Source organism: Tyto alba, unplaced genomic scaffold, assembly GCF_018691265.1.
Source record: "Tyto alba isolate M040663 unplaced genomic scaffold, T.alba_DEE_v4.0 Super-Scaffold_17, whole genome shotgun sequence".
Classification (NCBI taxonomy): Eukaryota; Metazoa; Chordata; class Aves; order Strigiformes; family Tytonidae; genus Tyto; species Tyto alba.
This window is the reverse complement of record NW_024881279.1, coordinates 3,746,694-3,765,071: the sequence shown is the minus strand read 5'-3', so window position 1 is coordinate 3,765,071 and position 18,378 is coordinate 3,746,694. Positions and strand designations below refer to the sequence as shown.

Sequence of the window (18,378 nt, the reverse complement as noted above, 5' to 3'; positions counted from 1 at the left end):
CAGATATCTTATGCTTATGAATATACTTGTCTCTCAAAGTGCCTGTCTGCCTGTCAGGCTGCTTTTAGGAACATAAAGATGAAGACAAATTGTACTTTCTTTGCCACTGCAAGGAGAACCCCGTGACCCCACACATCCAGTCACCTGGCTGATTTCTCCAATGCAAAAACATTTTGCATGCAAATGCACAGTTTGGCCTGGAAGAGACAAGCTGCATAAGAAACGGACACGTTGTTTGTTTGGGTTTTGTAACAGATGAAAATGGCTTTTTCACAAGTCAGAGCTTACCCTTCACATTTAAAAAGCATTTCATTTTTCCTCTCCTCAAAGAGTACCTCTTGTGCAAAACAGCTGTTCCAGCAAACACCCGGGACATCTACTGCAATGTAGCTGCGGATCAGACGCAAGTAAAATCCATTCAGCCACCACCGAATGTGCTATGCAAGTATATTATGAATGGCTTGGAATGGCCATTAGCATTATTAAACCCTAATCTAAATGCTCTGAAAATGTAATTTTACACTTAAATTCCTTGTCAGTGGCTGGGAAGTAACAAAGAGGGGAAAACCTGCATAGACGTGTAATCAGCGGTAACACAGTCGCGCTGGCTGTGGAAAGGGAAGGCAGAATCTGCCCTTCTTTCATTGCACTCACGGCGTATGAGCGTAATCGACACTGAAATCCTCCTGGGAATAACTTGTTTTCCTGGGCATCTGCATGGAGGTCTTCATTTCTCTACATTTTCCTCAGATCGACCATCATCTGAAAAACTGGGCTGCTAGGGAGTCTCTGGGCTCCCTTTCTGGAGCAGAGTGACAGATACAGTCCCGTCAGGAGTCCCTGCAGCACTCTGCAGAGTTTTCCATCGCACTGCAAACTGCTGAGCAGCCCCAAATGCACTATTATTTGCAAAGCAGAGTAAGGACACAGGGAAAAAAAAAAATGACATGAGCACAGACCAAAAGTTTCAGCAAATGCAGGTGGTGGGGTTTTCATGATACTATATGCTGTGCAAATCGTGAGCATTTCAAAGTAACTTAATTATAAAAATATTAGAACACTTAACTCCATCAGAAATGGTTTAAAGGAAACCTGAGACCACTAGATACATGACTGAATGCTAAAACACCAATTTCAATTAATGCTTAGTCATCAAAAACCATTTTTGCATTAGCTCTCAGTAACAACAATATTTATCAGGTTTATCTCTTAAGCTTGCTGAAAGTTTTAACTGGGAATGATTCTGGAGGCTGTGTAACATGCTACTCGATCTGCAGGCTGCAAGCTCAGGATGTCTATACTAATTACTTTGTGCTCCGAGCATGATGGGATGATGCTTTGAGAAAGCCTGTATCTTACCTACCACTTTCTGTGAAGCTTTGCAGCTATTCCAGGTCATGCAATTAGACATTCTCAGTAAAATTATATTTTAGATATAAACAAACTGCACGTTACCCTTTGCTTCCAATTTCACATCTCTTGGCCTTTTTTTAGTTTAACCAAGAAAAAGCTGTTTCTGTGGTGCGATCAGCATCCCTTACAGTCTATGAAACCTCTTTAGGGCAGCTGTTTTAAGAAACTATGAACAGAAGAAAAGGAAATTACTGGGGTGGAAGGAAACTATGGACAAGATTATTTGCTCGTTTAGTTGTGACAGGTGCAAATACAGTCTTCATTCTTTCCGCTTGCTTAGAAGATTGTTCCATGTCAAGAAAGATGCACCACGTGCTCTTAGTTTGCAACACCTTCCCAACAACAGCAGCACCTCCAATACATGGAACTGCACTTCAGAAGACTGGGACATGAGGCCTCTCACCAGTGCATTACCTCTCCTCATCCACGTTCCTTTTTTCCTCAGAGTATTTTCATCACAGCACTAGCACTGCCAGGAGACTTTCAATACAAACAACCATATCTGAATTAATTAGTTTTACAAAATACATTTATTGGTAGCATTCCCAAGTTGTTAGTTTACTTCCTGGCTCTCAGGCAATGCTACAAGTTACAGCCATCACTTGCAGAAATACCCAGGGAAAACAGCACCTCATCTACAGCCACAAATGTACTGAAGAACTACTACTTCTTATCCAACAGTGAGTATATATATATATATATATATAAAAAAAAAAAAAAAAAAAAAAAAACAACAACAAAAAAAAACACACACCAACACTATTTAGTCCTGATAAGCACAGGGATGTAAGCCTCAAGCTGTCCTTACGAAAGCAGAGAAATAATCTACAACAATTGCAAAGAGCTTTCAAGTGTGAAGCTAACACATTCAGAGTACTGTCCTAGGACCTCTGCAATTTCTACAGTCACACAGACAGTAAGAAATTTAAATGACAATTGTTTCAACCAGTATCACAATTCAGAACCTTACTGGCAACTGCAAGGTCGTCAACAATTATGTTTACTGTATGTCAGCAGTGGACTGGGATATGTGTGTATCTAGTCCTTGGCAGCTGAAGGAGGAAAAGCAATATTTCACATTTACAGCCATCAGGACTCAAATGGCAGAGACTGGGATGGAGATGAGGAAGGAGAGGAAGAGTAGAGGCTAAGGAGCACTGGGACAGAGCTTGGATACAGCAAGTACAGTCTAAGCAGAAAGCAGTATTTAAGAATGTCAAATCTGGAAAGGAAGGATCAGAGGGAGGAAAATGCCAGTATATCTCTTACGGGCAAAAGCTGGGAACGCAGGAGCTCTGAGCCACTCATTTACCTTTTCAGTGAATGGCACAAATGCACGAGAGTTTGCACAAAACAGCACTACAGGTTTTAGAAGTAAAACTGATACGGTTTTAGATGATACATTTGAGGTATAAATATATTTGGAAACAAAGTAACATACATTAAAATTTAAAGATTTCTAAAATACAAGAATTTTTAAGTTGTGCAAATTGCAAGTCTTTAATCCTGCATTCTCATTTACCAACACTGACAGTCCTGTAAAAGCACAAAATTTTCTGAGGTTCTTGTACTTCACATAGAATAGACTGAAACACTATTAAGTCACGGTAAGTTTCAAAATACATTAAATATTGTTATTCACAAATATTAATACAAAATATGCTAAAATAATTTCAACCCAAGCCACTGTTCATAATGCAAAACTGGAGTTCCTCTTTCATTATGACAATTTTCTTGATGCAAGCATTTGCACCTTCTCCTTTTACCCAAGAAGACTTACTGAGCCATTGATGAATCTACAACTCTCATGAAAAGATACCACAATACGACCATGAGTCCATTTTGAATAAAGTAAGTGTTTTTAGCCAAGAAATGCACTACCTAAATAAGACAACTATTCTGATTTTCTCTACTTGCAGGATTTTGGAAGGGCTGTTCCAAATTTCTTGAAGAGGCTCAGAAAAGAGAAGTGTTTGTTTTTAATAAGACTGTATCTTGAATGTTTCAAGACCTCGTATTTTTCCCTTCGAGGTTCAATTCTCACAGCTGTAGGAGGCTGTCATCCACATAATTGGCTTCAAAAGTTCCTCCAGGCCCTTGATATATTTCCTATGGCTAATCTTGCTGTGAGTAATCTCCTTCAAATATCCTGTTCACATGAATTACCTTGATTAACAAGCAAGGTTAACACAAAAACTCTTTAACTTGCTGACATGATTTTCCTTCCACAAAATCTGTCAATCCTGTTCTTTTGTTCCAGCCATTGCTTTCATGTTAGAGGCAAATTCTTTTCCTACTATGCCACATCTATCGACAAATCCATTCTCCAGGCAATAGGGTAATCAAGGTTATGCCATCTTTGTACCTGATATTACTGATTGATCTGCTTCTTACGTTAAAAATGTTGCGGGGTTTTTCTCATCATGATCATCAGTGTCAGAATCTTGACTAGATTTAGCATACCTGGATGCAAGTTTTACTCCTCCAATTTTTAAGCCAATTTCCCAGTCACTGCTTGCACACAAATATATCCAAGTTGACTAAAAAGCCCTTCTTGAGCACAGTGAGCCACAGCTTACAGCCTTACTCATTCAAATACTTACAGAAAGTTAATAAAGCACTCACTGCTCACCTTCTTATGCTTTCGTTAGGCTATGCCTCTTTCAGGTTTGAATCAACAGCATATTTTATTTCAAAAAGATCTGCAGAAGAAAATTAAGGTTTCCCTGACACACTGCTGACTCAAACTACTGAATGGTGGATCACGGATGAAACAAGGCATGCAAAAGAAGGAGAGCTTAACCAGCATCTTAACCAGGTTAAGTTTATAGTTGTCTACTAAAGTCTCCTCCTATCTGTCAAGGTAATCATGAGGCAGTGCCAGAAAAAGGGCAAGTATTGTAAGGAGGTACCAGGAAACAATTATTAAACCATCATCACCTTCCAGTCTTATTTACAGAGACTGAATGTATCTCACTAACAACCAGGACAGCCGTTTCTCATGTAATTATTAAATGAAAGTTGCTAGGCAGTTAGTTTATAATACAATCCTGAATTTTAAAGAATGATTGCCAAATAAAACAGATTAAATCCAACAACTTTACAAGAAAACCCACTATTGCCCAGGAAAACAGCTTCCTCTAACTGAAAAACACCGATACCCTGCTTCTCACATTTTATGAAAACTGTTCCAATATCCCCAGCAGAAGAACCCTAAAACGTATAGAAGTTCTTTAAATATGAATTGTTTGTCAAGTGTTCCAGAGGACAAATATAAAATTGAAATAACCATGTCAACATTACAAAGTAACTGGGGAGTGGGGGCTGTTGTGAAGTATGAACAAGGATTGAGTTTCAAATTAGAATCCATTTGCTAACTACTATATGTTTTAGAAAATGCCTCTGTCTACCCAGTTCTTCCAGAATGACAATTATTCAAACCTGGCTCTTGACCTTTTCAAAGCACTAGGAGGTCTCCAGATTAAAGCCTGAATTCTCATCCTTGGTAGTTATCACCTTCTCCACATTCAGGATTCTATTTTGGTCCTCATTCATTCTCCCCTTGGACGCCTCAAAGCCATCATCAGTCTCCTGCATCGCTTTTGTACAGATGACACCTGTCTCTAACCTCACTCACCTCTGCTCATGTGTTGACACATTTATACCATATTCAACAAATCAAACAGGTAAGTTTTATCTGATGCCAGTGTCTGAGCAGCCTACCACAAACCTAAACTGGCTGGAAGGATGTCTCCATTCCCTTCAGCAATCTCAGAACACTTCAAGCGTGGTTTTCTTTTAATTCCCTACATTTTCTCACCCCTTTCCTGCTGTGAAAATAAAAAAAAGCACAGATAAATCAGTATCCCAAACAATAGATTCTTCCATAAAGTTTATTTTAGTAATATCATACAGTTATACGATCATATGCTCATTAAGCATAGAGAGCGTGGCGTCAAGCTCTTCAGACAACAAAGAATTCTTTGAATGGACAAATGGCCTTCATATCCTCTCTTAATCTCACATAATTTCTCCATATTACAGTAAATAATATTGCCAACGATAGTCAAGCATTATTGTCTAAAAATCAAAGCACTGAGCAACACCAAACTGCAGCAAGAGATTTTGCTAAAAATAATAAAAAAAGCAATTAACAAAACAAAACCCACAACAATCAATTTCAGTAATTATGTTTACTATGTTATCAACATTAAATAGAAAGTTTTCAAAAATAAAGAAACTGGATTTCAAAGATGATTTAAATTTAACAGTATACTATGGCTCATTTCCACTCTTAAAGCTTAGGTAAAAAATAAACAGAAACAAACAACTTACTTTTGTTTCCTATCAAAAAGAATGGCTCTGTAATACCCAAGATGAGGAGAATGAAGGCAATATTGTGTTTACTTACAGATGTGTATTTAAGCCTCTTTTCAGAATGACTCACATAATCAGGAACTTGGTTGGGGACAAGGAATAATGCCTAACATTAAGTATTACTTTAGATGTAATTAAAATAGTGCTAATTACAATTATGAAAGACTACTACTAAATTATCCAAGGCACTGTCTCATATGAAAATAGCCTGTAAGTGATTGGTGACTGTGCAGCTCCCTCAACTAAAAATGTGTTATATGAGGTATTCAGACCAGGAAAGTAATTTAAGTTTATCCCACTGTACTTCACACAGACACATACACACACACACAAAAAAAAAAAAAAAAGGTATTATATTTTAAATGCTAAATTGAGGTTGGACAATGCACTAATCTAAATCAAGTGAAATGGAAAGTGAGCTGTTCTCTTCCTTCTCCTGTTCTGTGTCCAAGCAGCACTTCTCCTGCCCCACTCATGTGCGTGGCCCGGGCGCCCCAGGGAGGAAGCAAAGGGGAGAAGAGCTTTACAGGTGGCCCCCAAGTGAAAAGCACCAGGGGAAACAAAAAGGTTCAAAGATTTTCAGCATCCTTTTGCACTCCTTAACTCCTAACTAATTAACAGTAATTTTAGTTTATCTAATTGTACATGTCTGTATTTCTCCTTCTAACCTTTAGCACATCAAAGCTCCTCTGACATTTGAGTTTTTCATTTTCCTCCCCAGCTGCAGTGAAGACACAGACAGGGCACAGCCTGGCTACCCAGCAGAGCAGTGCACTCCCTTTTCATGTGTTTTCACTACAGAAGGTGACAATACACCCCAGGAGCCACACCATGGATACTGTCACCTCCCAGCAGCTTCATCTAACAGAACTCTGTGACCCTTTCACCATCTAGCAGCTATTTTTCCTCATTATCCATAGTAAAACTAGATGTAAATCTTGTGAACTAGCAATAACAGATCTATGTTGCCGTGGTTTTGGTTTTTATTAAAAAAAAAAAGCAGCACAAAAAATGTTAATGATGTTCTTAAGTGGCTTATTCCTCGAGCTTAGCAAAACAATTATCTTAGCTAGGTTTTATGCAAATACTAACTTGCCATGTCCTCACTTGTGGCGCTGCTGAACTTCAGTCACTCACCAAGCATTAAGAGTTTAACATCTAGCCTATAGCTAACCAAGAATCGAGTTGAAAAATTCAGTCCTCTATGTTCTTATTAGCACTTACCATGAAATTCAAGTATATGGAAATGTATTTGAGCTGGAGTCGACGTTTTTAAGTCTGTCACCTCATGATGAGTAAAGCGCCGCTGAGTTGCAAGAACACCTTGGAACAGGTGCATTTGTGAAGGAAAGGAAAAGAGGATACCAACTTCATGCCTTTACTGATCTCATGGCACTGTGTTAGGGTTGGAGGGGCAGCAGCTCTACTCCAACCAGCAACCACAGCATGGCAGGGGAGCCGGGGAGACCGGCCAGCGAGTGCAAAGCCACACTCACTGCAGGAGTGAGCCGGGGCCCCACAGCCCACCAGAGAGCCCACCACGGAACCACCACGCAGGGAAAAGCCTTGATTTCATTTGAGAAGCAGCAGCACTTCTGATAATCTTATCAAAAAGTGGGTACCAAAGCAAGCCTAAATTTTTCAATTATTTTTTAAGCCGCTCCTGCCCAGCCTAGAAGTGCAGCCTGAATACGTATAAACAGCATGCAGCTTCACGATAGAGTGAAGTAAAATTTCTGAGTGATGTAGAAGGTCAAGGAGAGTATTACTCAGAGTATTCCTTGAGCAAGGTCCAGCTCAAGTCAAATAGCATGCTTTAGTGACAGCATGTCACAACGTTCCCTGCGCCTCAGCTACGGGATGCAGACTCCTGTCGTAAGCTCTCTGTAAGTGACGCTGCTGGCCACAGTTTTCTTGCTTTGCAAAAAATCCTATCTGCCATTAAGTACAGCCTCCAACCAAACAGTAGAAGCTATGTGATCTACAGTTGTATTTTTTGAGACAGGGAACTCTACACAAAACAGTTACACAACAGGAATTATTCAAAGAGCCCCTGGGTTAACAAGCTAACTACAAATTCTTTTATAAACTCAAAAAGCCAAATGAGATTTAAAAACCATGAAATGCAGTATTTCACACTGAAACTTCAACATGCAGAGAAAGTGAACGGGACTTGAAATCAAATTAGCAGAATATTTCTTCCACTATCAAACTTTAGAAAAACAAAATAATAAAAAAATTATTTTGAAATTGTGAAAAATTTACAGTAGCATCGACATGTAAGAAAGCATTTACTAAAATAAAAGATCTTGCTTTACCTTAGTACTAACAACAACTTTACATACCTGCAAGGTGGTAAAAACATGGAATCCTTCATGAGCACAGATCCAGAAAGCAGTATATACCAGCATCTTGCAATAGTTTCTGAGCTGTAAGAAAAGAAAACATTGATATTTCATTTCTTCTTACAGCAACTCAGAAATACATTATCCAAAATGTTATTGTAGTAAAATAATGATCTACAGCTCTACCAATTTGATATGTTGTCTGGAAACCTAAGAACTTTCATTGAACATTACCAAGAATTAACTTTTTTTTTTTTTAAACATCTGCATCCAGAATGTTTCTTACACTTTATAATTTGACATTTGAGTCAAATATTTATTTTATAGAAATTAAATTATGAATTTTCAGTAAAAACATTTCATTCCATTGAAAGCATACATAAAGCTGCAAATACAGGAAAATTTTTATTCTGTGCTAAAGTTGATTAGCATGTCAACATGGAGAGTAATAGTACACGGACCTGTCAAGTGTTACAGATAAAATACGAGACCCAAAGATCCCACTCCTGCTTTGCATTCCTCCCTCTCTGCATGCCCATGTGGCACTGTCTCCCTCTGTGCCATTCGACCCCAGATAAAGGGATGGGCCAACGTTTCAACCAACGGCCCCTGGGTCTGCACAGAACTTACCGTGTTTTACTGCAGTGGATTTTGCCTCTTCCTAGAGCGCTGCACTGACACATCCCATCTCCAGCCTAACACCCCCTTCCCCTCCCAGCACACAACCCCACACCCCCAGACCTGGCACTGGAGCAGGTCCCTGTCGTATGTTCCCACCACGCAACCTGGCAGGTGGCATCTCATTTAGACTCAGGTGTACTGGAAGATGTGCTTTATATAGAAAGCTAGGATTAGCTGAGAGAGGATAAATCCACTATAAGCACTGCTAAAATAGGAGGAGGAAGGGGAAGTATATTCGCCACCCCGCACGAACCTATAAAGAACTCTAAGCTAAAATACTAATGCTAGCAATTTAAAAGAAAGGAGAGTGTTCGAGCTCCATCTCTCCTCAAAGCAAGGTCTGTGGCAGTGCCAGCGCCAGGGGAAGAGTGCCACCTACTGAGATGTCACCACAGCTCCCACCAACCGCCGAGGTGACACCACCCGCTTTGTCATTCATCTTGCGTGTGCACAGACACACCTCTGCTGTCGGGGGGGAGCCCTGTCGAGAATTCATGGGCACCTCTCAAATGTCAACGCCGTACTACTGTTACAACCGCCTCCTGTCAAAGCTTTTAACCAGTCTGGCCAAGCTTAAATGCTGCAAAACCTTCTACTTACAATTACTGAAAAAACAAGTGATCTATCGCAGCATGCAAAACAATGTTTTTATTTACACTTCTATTGAAGAACTCTAACAAGTGAAATGTACTTACCAAAAGAGAACTTGGTTGCCCTTGTACCTCTCATAGCGGGCACTTGATGACATTATTCTGAGGGAGAAGGGGAAGTTTAATTTCAGTTTTAATCCCCAAAGATCATAAGCCATTAATCACCACATTTCAGCAGAATTGCTTTAAGGCTCCAAGACCTCAAATTCAACCATTTTTTTGTTCTAAACAAAGGATGTGCTTAACCATAAAATTCAAATTATTACAGTGTTCTTCATCATCCAAATAGATAATATACAGCATGTTCTCTGAGTGTTTAAATCACTCCCACACATTGGAATTACCCATAGCAACAGAACTGAAGGAACTAAAATACGTCCAACGCACTTTTTGTGCTTTGTTGGCCTTCCATTTTATGTATTCTGAGATCATCCAAATGTCTGAAGCATTTAAAAGCTTTTGCTGTCTACACAGACCTTTGTAGACAAACGGCAATAAGCTCTGCCTTCATTCTTAGCAAAGCTAATTAGTTTAGGTTTTGTGCCACATTATTACAATGACTTAACTCAGCAATGGACTTGGCCAATGCTCTGCCACCTCGAAGTACAGGCAGACAAAAGCTTTGCTCATCTCCACAAAAACAGTCACAGATACCGGTTGTATTAAGCAATACCACCTAGCTCCACAGTACTTTACCTCAGCTGATGTTCCCTGAAATGTGAGAGTATGTCCAGTCCATGAAGGAAGGAATAGATAGTACTTAAATCCTAAAAAGAAAGAAAAAAAAAAAAAAAGACATGAGCAACTTCATTCACAGCATCTAATCATTTGAGCATTACCTTCTCAGATTCTGCAATAAACTGCATACACACATGAGACATAATGCTAGGGACAAAGCCCAAATTAGCAGAAAGGTCAGGACACATGCAGACTTGAACCCTGACCATGTTTAAGCTGTGGAAATGAAAAGAATAAAGTCCAGCTGAAGCATAAACACTTACCTGAAAAAGATTTCTTAAAAATATCTCTGAAAATATTTACATGAGTGGATACAGCAGCAAGCAACATGTGGAATAAACAAAATAGAACAGTCCTATTCATCCAAGGTCAAAAATTGTTGAAACCTAGTAACAGCTCTTTAAAGAAGGAATTTTGCAAAATTAGTTTGCTAATAGCAAAGAAACCTATCAAAAATCTAAACCACAGTCTAGCGACCACCTATGGTACAAAGAACCACAGTACCTTTTCATAGTTACAGTGTTACGTTCAGAGAGGAAAAGCTATTTCATGTGCACCTCAAATCGAGCTGGTAGCTGCCTCTAACTCAGAGCAGTCCTTGACTGGCGGATAACATTAGAAGTTACTCCAAAATACTCTTTAGCAAAGATGAAGGCAATGAAATTTTACATTTGTCTCCCATCCCCTGCTACCAATCCTCAGCATCACATCAGAGCCATCCATTAGCAACCACAGAAACAAACAACTTTTTTGAAGCAACAATATTAAAACATGATGATTATTTCACTTTAAAAATTAGACTTTACATAGAAGCTGTAATTAGGAGATACAGCTGTTTAAACTTCTCACTACACAGAATCCTCTTCAGTCACAAAAATATCTGTGTTGATGGTGCAGACCACATGCTAGGGAAAAGCTCACTAGGGCTATTCATCATTTAATTTACTATCCTGAACAGGTGGGCTGTTAGCATTAAATACATGCACAACAAAGTCATTATACACCACACAGCAGTCTCTAGAGCTTGGCCTTGGAAAGTATGTTCTGAATTTTCAAGTGCTGCATTTATACAGTGTTTACAAAAGATAAATCAATATGAATGCTAGCCTCAGAATTTACAATGGATTTGCTTTAGAAAAGTTCTTTAGCTTAATAGTCAATGTTTAGAAATATAACGGATATAGACTGTTATATCAAATGAAAGGTCATATGTAATTGCAGGCCATGTAAAACCAATAAAACTCCCTCCCCCCCTTTTTTTTTTAAATGTCATTACCAAAACCCATGGAAATTAAACAGAAGACCTGAATGCTTAACACATATACTTATAAAGCACCCATTTCACATGGCTCAATCTCATTTTAATCCTCCAACTGTGAATTGCCACAAACCTGATTTTCTTAGTGGAACATCCAAAAGCACTAGCTCTGAATCAGACTCCAAACACCCCACTTGCTTCCAGTGATCATGTCTGAAGCCCAAAGCCTGTAAGAGATGGCACCTGGCAGCCGAGGGGTCCCTGGAGATACCAGCCCAGCCCGGGCATGGAGCTCTCCCCCTTTCCGAGCAGGGAACTGCCTCACCTTCACCCCCAGAAAACATTAGGCACAGGCAGCAATATCTTCCAACCACATAGCATCTTAGTAGTTAACAGTATCTTAATAGTTAAACAATTTATGGAACAACTGAAATAAAACCCCCGTGTTGCACGTTCTGCCTTCTCCCCACAGATGTCCACCTCTCCCAGGCCAGAGGAGTGCTCAGACGAGGTGAAGGAAGGACGAGCAGCAGACGCTCTCAACTCCTGGTGGAGCTGGGGCAGGGGTTAGTATTTGGTGTTACAATTAAAGCTAAATTTTCCAGTCTTCATAACTCATTGCATTTGTATATGCTCTCTTACATTATCCAACATTTTTCTACATAATTGAGACTAAAATGTAACAGAACGTCTTTAAAATACATTTTAGATTAGCAGTTCTATTGTCATGAGTTACAGGAAACTGAAAGTAGAACAAAAGCTTATGTTCATGTTTAATCACAAAGTTTTTAGGTTGTACATAGGAAAAATGACCACATCCTTACTTGAGAATTCTGCTCTGCAACTGCACAGAGCACAGCCCCTTAGCAGGTTAGGTCAGCATGGGCTGCCTCCTGCACTCCACCTGCAGCCGAGTTGAACAAACAAAACTACTGTACGACCCACTGTGCTTATTTAGGAGCTTGATGAATAAACAGTTGGTAAATTAAAGAGATAAACATTTGTTTAAAGGGATTCATGCCTGGAAAGCATCCCTCAAGCTCAGACTTTGGCTGTCGAGATGTGCAGCGGCAGAGAGAACAGCTGAGCCAGAGGACAGCACAGAAAAGGGAAGGCAAAGCTCCCTATCCCTTCCTCCCAGCAGAAGGCATTTAACTTACACTGGCCAGTATTACCGCTTTAATGTTGAGAAATTAAATAAGAAACATCATATTGTTCACTACCCAGCCAGGTGACATTTCAACAAGCTAAACATATTAGCTACTCATGCATCAGTTTCTCTAAGCATTTTTAAATCAGGATCTGTAACACTCTCCCTAAAAATAACTGACTTTTAAAGCCATCACCTCTCCTAGTTAAGCAGCAGAGCAGGCGATTCTGTCAGGTGCCACTAAGCACAAGAGCTAACTCAGCAATCGCATCTCCTGGGAAGGTCTGCAGGCTGCCTCGCTCCTCAGTGCGCCGAATGTACCCATCCAACGTGGGTTACATGTCTTGCTGAAATAATGCTTTTTTTGTCTAAATAGATTCTTTACAGACAGACAAGTGAAATACCTCCTCTCCCTCACATGCCACTTCACAGTCTAACAAGGGAGGTTATGTGCAGCTGATCTAGTCCAGTTTTTCCTGATAACATGAAAATTTATCAGTCGTACTTTGCACATTTATCTCCATGACTTCCACCTCATTTAAGAATAAGTGCTTACAAATGCACTGAAATGATGTTTGAGAGACTACATTTAGAGTCTTGTTTTACATTTTTGCAAGCCAGGAACATAATTTAATCCCACTGCAGCTGGAGGCAGGGAGGGACCGCTGATGGGCAGATGCTGTGGCCACCTGGACAGACCCTGCCAACCCGGCAGCACCACACACCCGAAAACCCTCCAGCAGAGATGAAAGCGTTCATTTCTCTAATTCGGGGTTTACAAACCTGAAAATAGGATTAGAAGCTGTTATTTTTAAAAACGGATTTATGTTGCCACACCAGTTATAAGCAGCAGACAAACACATAACCACAGTACGAAGGTTAGAGAGAATTTTCAGACACCTACTATGAAAAGAAAGGGCTATAAAAGGATGATGCCAAAGTGCAATCATCAGTGTTACAACAGCAGAACACAAAGTATTTGCTGGAAAGTTACAGACCCTTTCCATACCCTTCCCTATAATCTCTTTATGTACTACTTTCTGCCAAAACCCAACTGAAACACAGTTATTGATGAAAAATAATTTCTCCACATGCTCTAAACTAGGGACACCAAGGTCAACATTATTTTATTTTGTAATCTTTATTTTCAGAGCTTTTCATCAGCTGAAATAATGGCTGAAACTAAAGTACAGTATCTACCTTCAAATGGTGTGCCCACATATATTTTTCAATCTTTGACAGAAAACTACCTTGCCTAGGTTAAAGGAGAAACTCACTCGCATTTTCTATCCAACTAGCTAAAACTGCAGCTACAGTGAGCCCAGGGAAGGGGAGGAACTGGGCAAAGAGTGGAGGGACGCAGGCAGAAGTTGTTAATTCTAGGTTGTTAATTAATTGCCCTAGGAAGGAGATGGTCTAGATTACAGAGAGGTGAAATGTGGACACTGTGACCACAGGGATCCCACGCCAAGCTGCCCGGGATGGCTTGGTTTCTGTGCCTCCAGTTCTCACAGCACCAAGTTCACGAGTGGAGGCGTTCTCAGCTGCTGCATTTAAAAAAACAGAGGACATCTGTTTCTTCACATCCTTCACACGAAAGAATGCGCTGTGTAAAATCGCGTGTGTTTAAGTAGAAGGGCAGAAATCAAGGGATCGCTCTGCGGACGGCACCGTTATCGCCAAACGCGGCCGCGAGGAAAGCCTGGCCCAGCGCCGGCACACAGCCCCCAGCACCCTTCAGCAGCAGCTTTTATCATCCCCGACACACGCTTCCTTCTGACAAAAACCTGACCCAGCTGCTAAACCAGAGGTGGTGTAAAGACAAGGAGATTTTGGCAGCAATATTGTGTTATATAAATCAGCTTTCTCTTATGGTAACATCCCCATCCCACTATAACTATGAAGTGAGCCACTTGACTCACCAGACCACTTCTCGTTTTTCCTGCCAGATGCTCACTCACGGAATTACCACAAGATGCCACAACTGCAGAATAAGGGAAAATAAAAGAAGCGCCAGTAGCATCGACTGAAAACTCATCACATGAAAGCAAACCAGATAACTACTACCATCAGCCATTTACCCCAGAGTACTTCTATTTGAAAGTAATTTGCTACTTTTTTACAAGGATGGTGAAATATTAATTTCTTTGTTGCTAGAATGTAACTTTTAAAAACAAAGAAATAAAGGAAGCCAAAAAAGTCATCATGACAATATATTCAAACCTCAAAATCACTGGGGAAGTGGTGATCATCCATAGTTTTGTTATCAGCATCTTTTTTAAAATACGACCGAGATCTGGTCGCGTCCACACAAGTACCACGGCGCTGAAGCACGGAGCGCTGCTGGAAGCAATCCTCCCCCCCACGGCCACCTCTGCTTCAGCAGCACACCAGGCAAGGCAGCGGCCTGGGTACCGTACCTTTTGTTAATCCCAGAAATTTGTGGAAGCATAGATTACTAGTGTCCTAAGGCTAAAGTGATTTACACAGCCGCCTTTGAAGTTTATTTGAGTTTGCTTTTAACAATTTATGTCCACCCTCAATAAGCAGTTTATCCCTGCCTCCCTGTCACCTGAGCTGTCAAGCAAAATTTGTGAGGTTTCTATCACTTCCTTCTGCTTCACCCTCTTCTCTCCCAATCCTTCACCTTTAATCAAGGAGCAACTTTACTAAGCTTGGAATTAAGGATCCAGTGGAACACCAGCAGTCTCGAGTACAGAGTTCTGAATACAAAGTTTTCCAACCAACAAACAACAACAAATCCAGCCAGTACAACTGTAATACACATGAACTGCATTCATGCACTCCAAGTCTGCAATAAGGTCTGAGACAAATTCACCTGCAGTGTTACAAGTGTGCAAAAGCAGTGTGATGCTCTGGAATGAGAATGAAATGATTGCATCAAGAGCAACTTTGCTCTTGACAAACATAAAATGAAAACCTGATGCTTTGCTTGATGCGACCCCAGCCAGGTGTTCCTGTAGCACGTGATTATTTTAAAACACTAAGCAGGAAATCGGTTCTGTTTCTAAGGAAAATAAATTGTTCTGAAATGACCTCATAGTTGCAAATTCTGATAAATCTCGCCAAGAGCCATCCGCAGCAATTGCACTGAGGTCTCAGGGAAGCTGAGGAAACTGTAAATTCCTGCAGAGCCCCTTTAGCACTGCCCGGTACGGTACGTGCTCCATGTCACCTGGAAGGGCAGAGGCAGCACCGTCCCCCCGCATCCGCATCCAGCCAGGGCCACCCCTGCCAGCTCCCACATCCCAACCAGCTTGGACTCTGTAGATGCCCTAGAAATCCACACTTCAACAAGAGGTCTCAAAAGAATGCAGACTGGCAGGTATTATTCAGTCAGTCCGGAGTTTTGCACAGGGAATGAGAGAAAAAGAGCAGGAACTCGCACAGCAGTACCAGCACTTCAAAGCCGCACATAACAAACAGCTGTGTCAGCAAGTTCCAGACAGATTGCTCTCACATGCAAACCTGTCCCAAAGAACTACGCAAAACCTGTCTCTCAATTCCACCCCAAACACATTAAATTCCTGTTGCAAGACCATATGCTTGGCTCACTCGAGGCTCCCCACACCCAACCCGCACGGGCTGCCAAGCCACCCAGGATTCCCTGGTTCACGTACAAGAACCTGCTTCTCACAGAAGCGCAAAGGATGGCTGATGGGATTTTGCATCCGCGCTTTTTCCAAGGTAAGACAAGACAGTTGCCAGGATGCATATCTTATATGCTTCAGAGCAAACAAGAGCGTTACTATCTTCTAAAGATCTGTTACAGATTCCCCTGTATTACAGATAATATACTTTAAAAAAAAAAAAAACAGACACACATTTCTGCCTTTGAAACAACAGTTAAACCATATGGTAGCAGCTTCCCAAATCTCACTGACGTTCAAAAAGACCATCAGGTACAAAATCTTCCAGGGAGGGAAGCTGCATGGCTGGAAGCTGCCACAACCTCCTATTTGCTCCTTACAGAGAGCTGCTGCTTCCTCCACAGTGCCCAGAAAGCGCCAAGCGGGAAACAAGGCTGGAAACAAATTTCAGCAGAATCAAGCACTCCCTTGGTATCAGGACAAGGATTTTAACACGCTCTTGGACAGTGGCTGAATTCCTGTGTTGAATTTGGTATTTAAAGTGCCTAGATTTCAGTAAAGCAAACAGAAGTAATCCTTGGAGCACGGAGAGCAGGTTGTGTAAGCTGTAACTAAGAGGGTTTCCTCCAGCCTGCTGCCATTACTTGCCTCACAGTGATTCAGCAGGCTCCTTATACAGATTGAATGCATCTTTTATTAGGAGTCCTGTCAGGCTCAATAAAGACTTTGTCACCCTTAGGGGGGTGTAGCAGAAGAGAGGAAATGTTACTCAGCACCGTTTATGGTTTTCATTGCTTCCCTTCCTGTTACTTCATCGAAGGCTGGAATCCGCGCTGTTTCCTTTATTCTCTGTTTAAGGCCAATTGTAAAAATAGTACTCCCAAATTCTTTCCTGATAATGTAATACCAGCAATAAAAATACCGAAACATGCTCAAGTTCCCTGATCCGCGTTTGACATATTCAGATATCTATACAGCAAATTCACCAACCTGAGTGATGCCGGTTCAAGAAGCCTGACCTGCACCCCCAAAGCCAGATGATTCGCACCGTCAGCCACCCCCGAAACATGCGGGAGGAGCCGCCAACAACATTTAAACAGGCGTAGCAGAGCGTACGGTCCCTTGACTAAATGGAAGATGATGGAATGAACCAGAAGGCAACTCCTTCATCTTAATTATTTATTCTCCCTGTTAAGTGCATAAATATTTGACTTCAGTAAAAGTGCAAGTGATGCCAAAGAACATGACCTCAGGACTTCTTTGCTTAGAGTAACAATTCCCTTTAAAGTATCCTCCTATTTAGCTGGAAACCATTTTAAAAAGATGAAAAAGGATTCTTTTAAAAAGAAAAAAAAAATATATATATATATATATAAGCATTGAGGCACTCCTAGGGAAGAGAAAGTATGGATTGTCAGTCAGATGAATGAAAATGTTCTCAAAAGACTTTAACAAAGTATTTTGCAGCAAATGACATAGTTTAAGTAGCACTCATAAGGGATGAGGCATCATCATGCCATATAAGAAATACCACCAATTCAACCAGCCTTATTAAAGTATCTCTCATAGAACATGCTAACAACAAACTCCTGAATGATCTTAAATCACTGCCTGAGACAGCACCCAGTAATATTTGTATAAAATAAACTGGCTCAGCTACTTCAGAGACTTATTCTATTATTCAGAAAAAATAGCATATATTCCATAAAGAAATTTTCCACCTATGCTAAGCGGTGATGGTTTTCTGGCCCCAATTGCCAGTCTACTCACTATAGGCATTTTGAGCAATGCTGGGTTTTCCTAGGACCTTGCTAAAAACAGTAATGCCTTTATTATGACTTTGTAACAGAGGATCACTACACTCGATGCGTTGAACATATGACCATATTACAGGGCTCCTGCCTAAACTTTAAACTTTACATTTACCCATACAGATGACACGTACTGCTTTTTTCCAAATGAGCAAGTATCAGTCTGTGTACTATAGTACCTTTATACAGGACAAAAGAGATTCCTCACTCTTTTGTAAATCCACAAAGCAATTACAATTGACAGCATCAGTTTGTAACAGGATAGCCAAAAATCAGGCAACTAAAATCTGGCTTTTTTTTTTTTTTTTGCAGACTGTCAGAAGCAACATTTGCACACTTGGATT

At 40.6% G+C, this 18,378-nt stretch overlaps 1 protein-coding gene across 7 annotated transcripts in view; it reads right to left on the bottom strand.

Moving 5' to 3' along the window:
• Positions 1 to 18,378, bottom strand: part of RAPGEF6 (Rap guanine nucleotide exchange factor 6) — a 132,485-nt gene that overhangs the window by 94,598 nt on the left and 19,509 nt on the right. For all 7 annotated transcript variants that reach the window (XM_033006025.2, XM_042790068.1, XM_042790070.1 and 4 more), the window contains exons 2-4: positions 10,163 to 10,233; positions 9,512 to 9,568; positions 8,136 to 8,219 (exon numbers count right to left, since the gene is read on the bottom strand). In XM_033006025.2, coding sequence (XP_032861916.1) covers positions 8,136 to 8,219; positions 9,512 to 9,568; positions 10,163 to 10,233 — 212 coding nt within the window. The remainder of the gene's footprint in view (positions 1 to 8,135; positions 8,220 to 9,511; positions 9,569 to 10,162; positions 10,234 to 18,378) is intronic.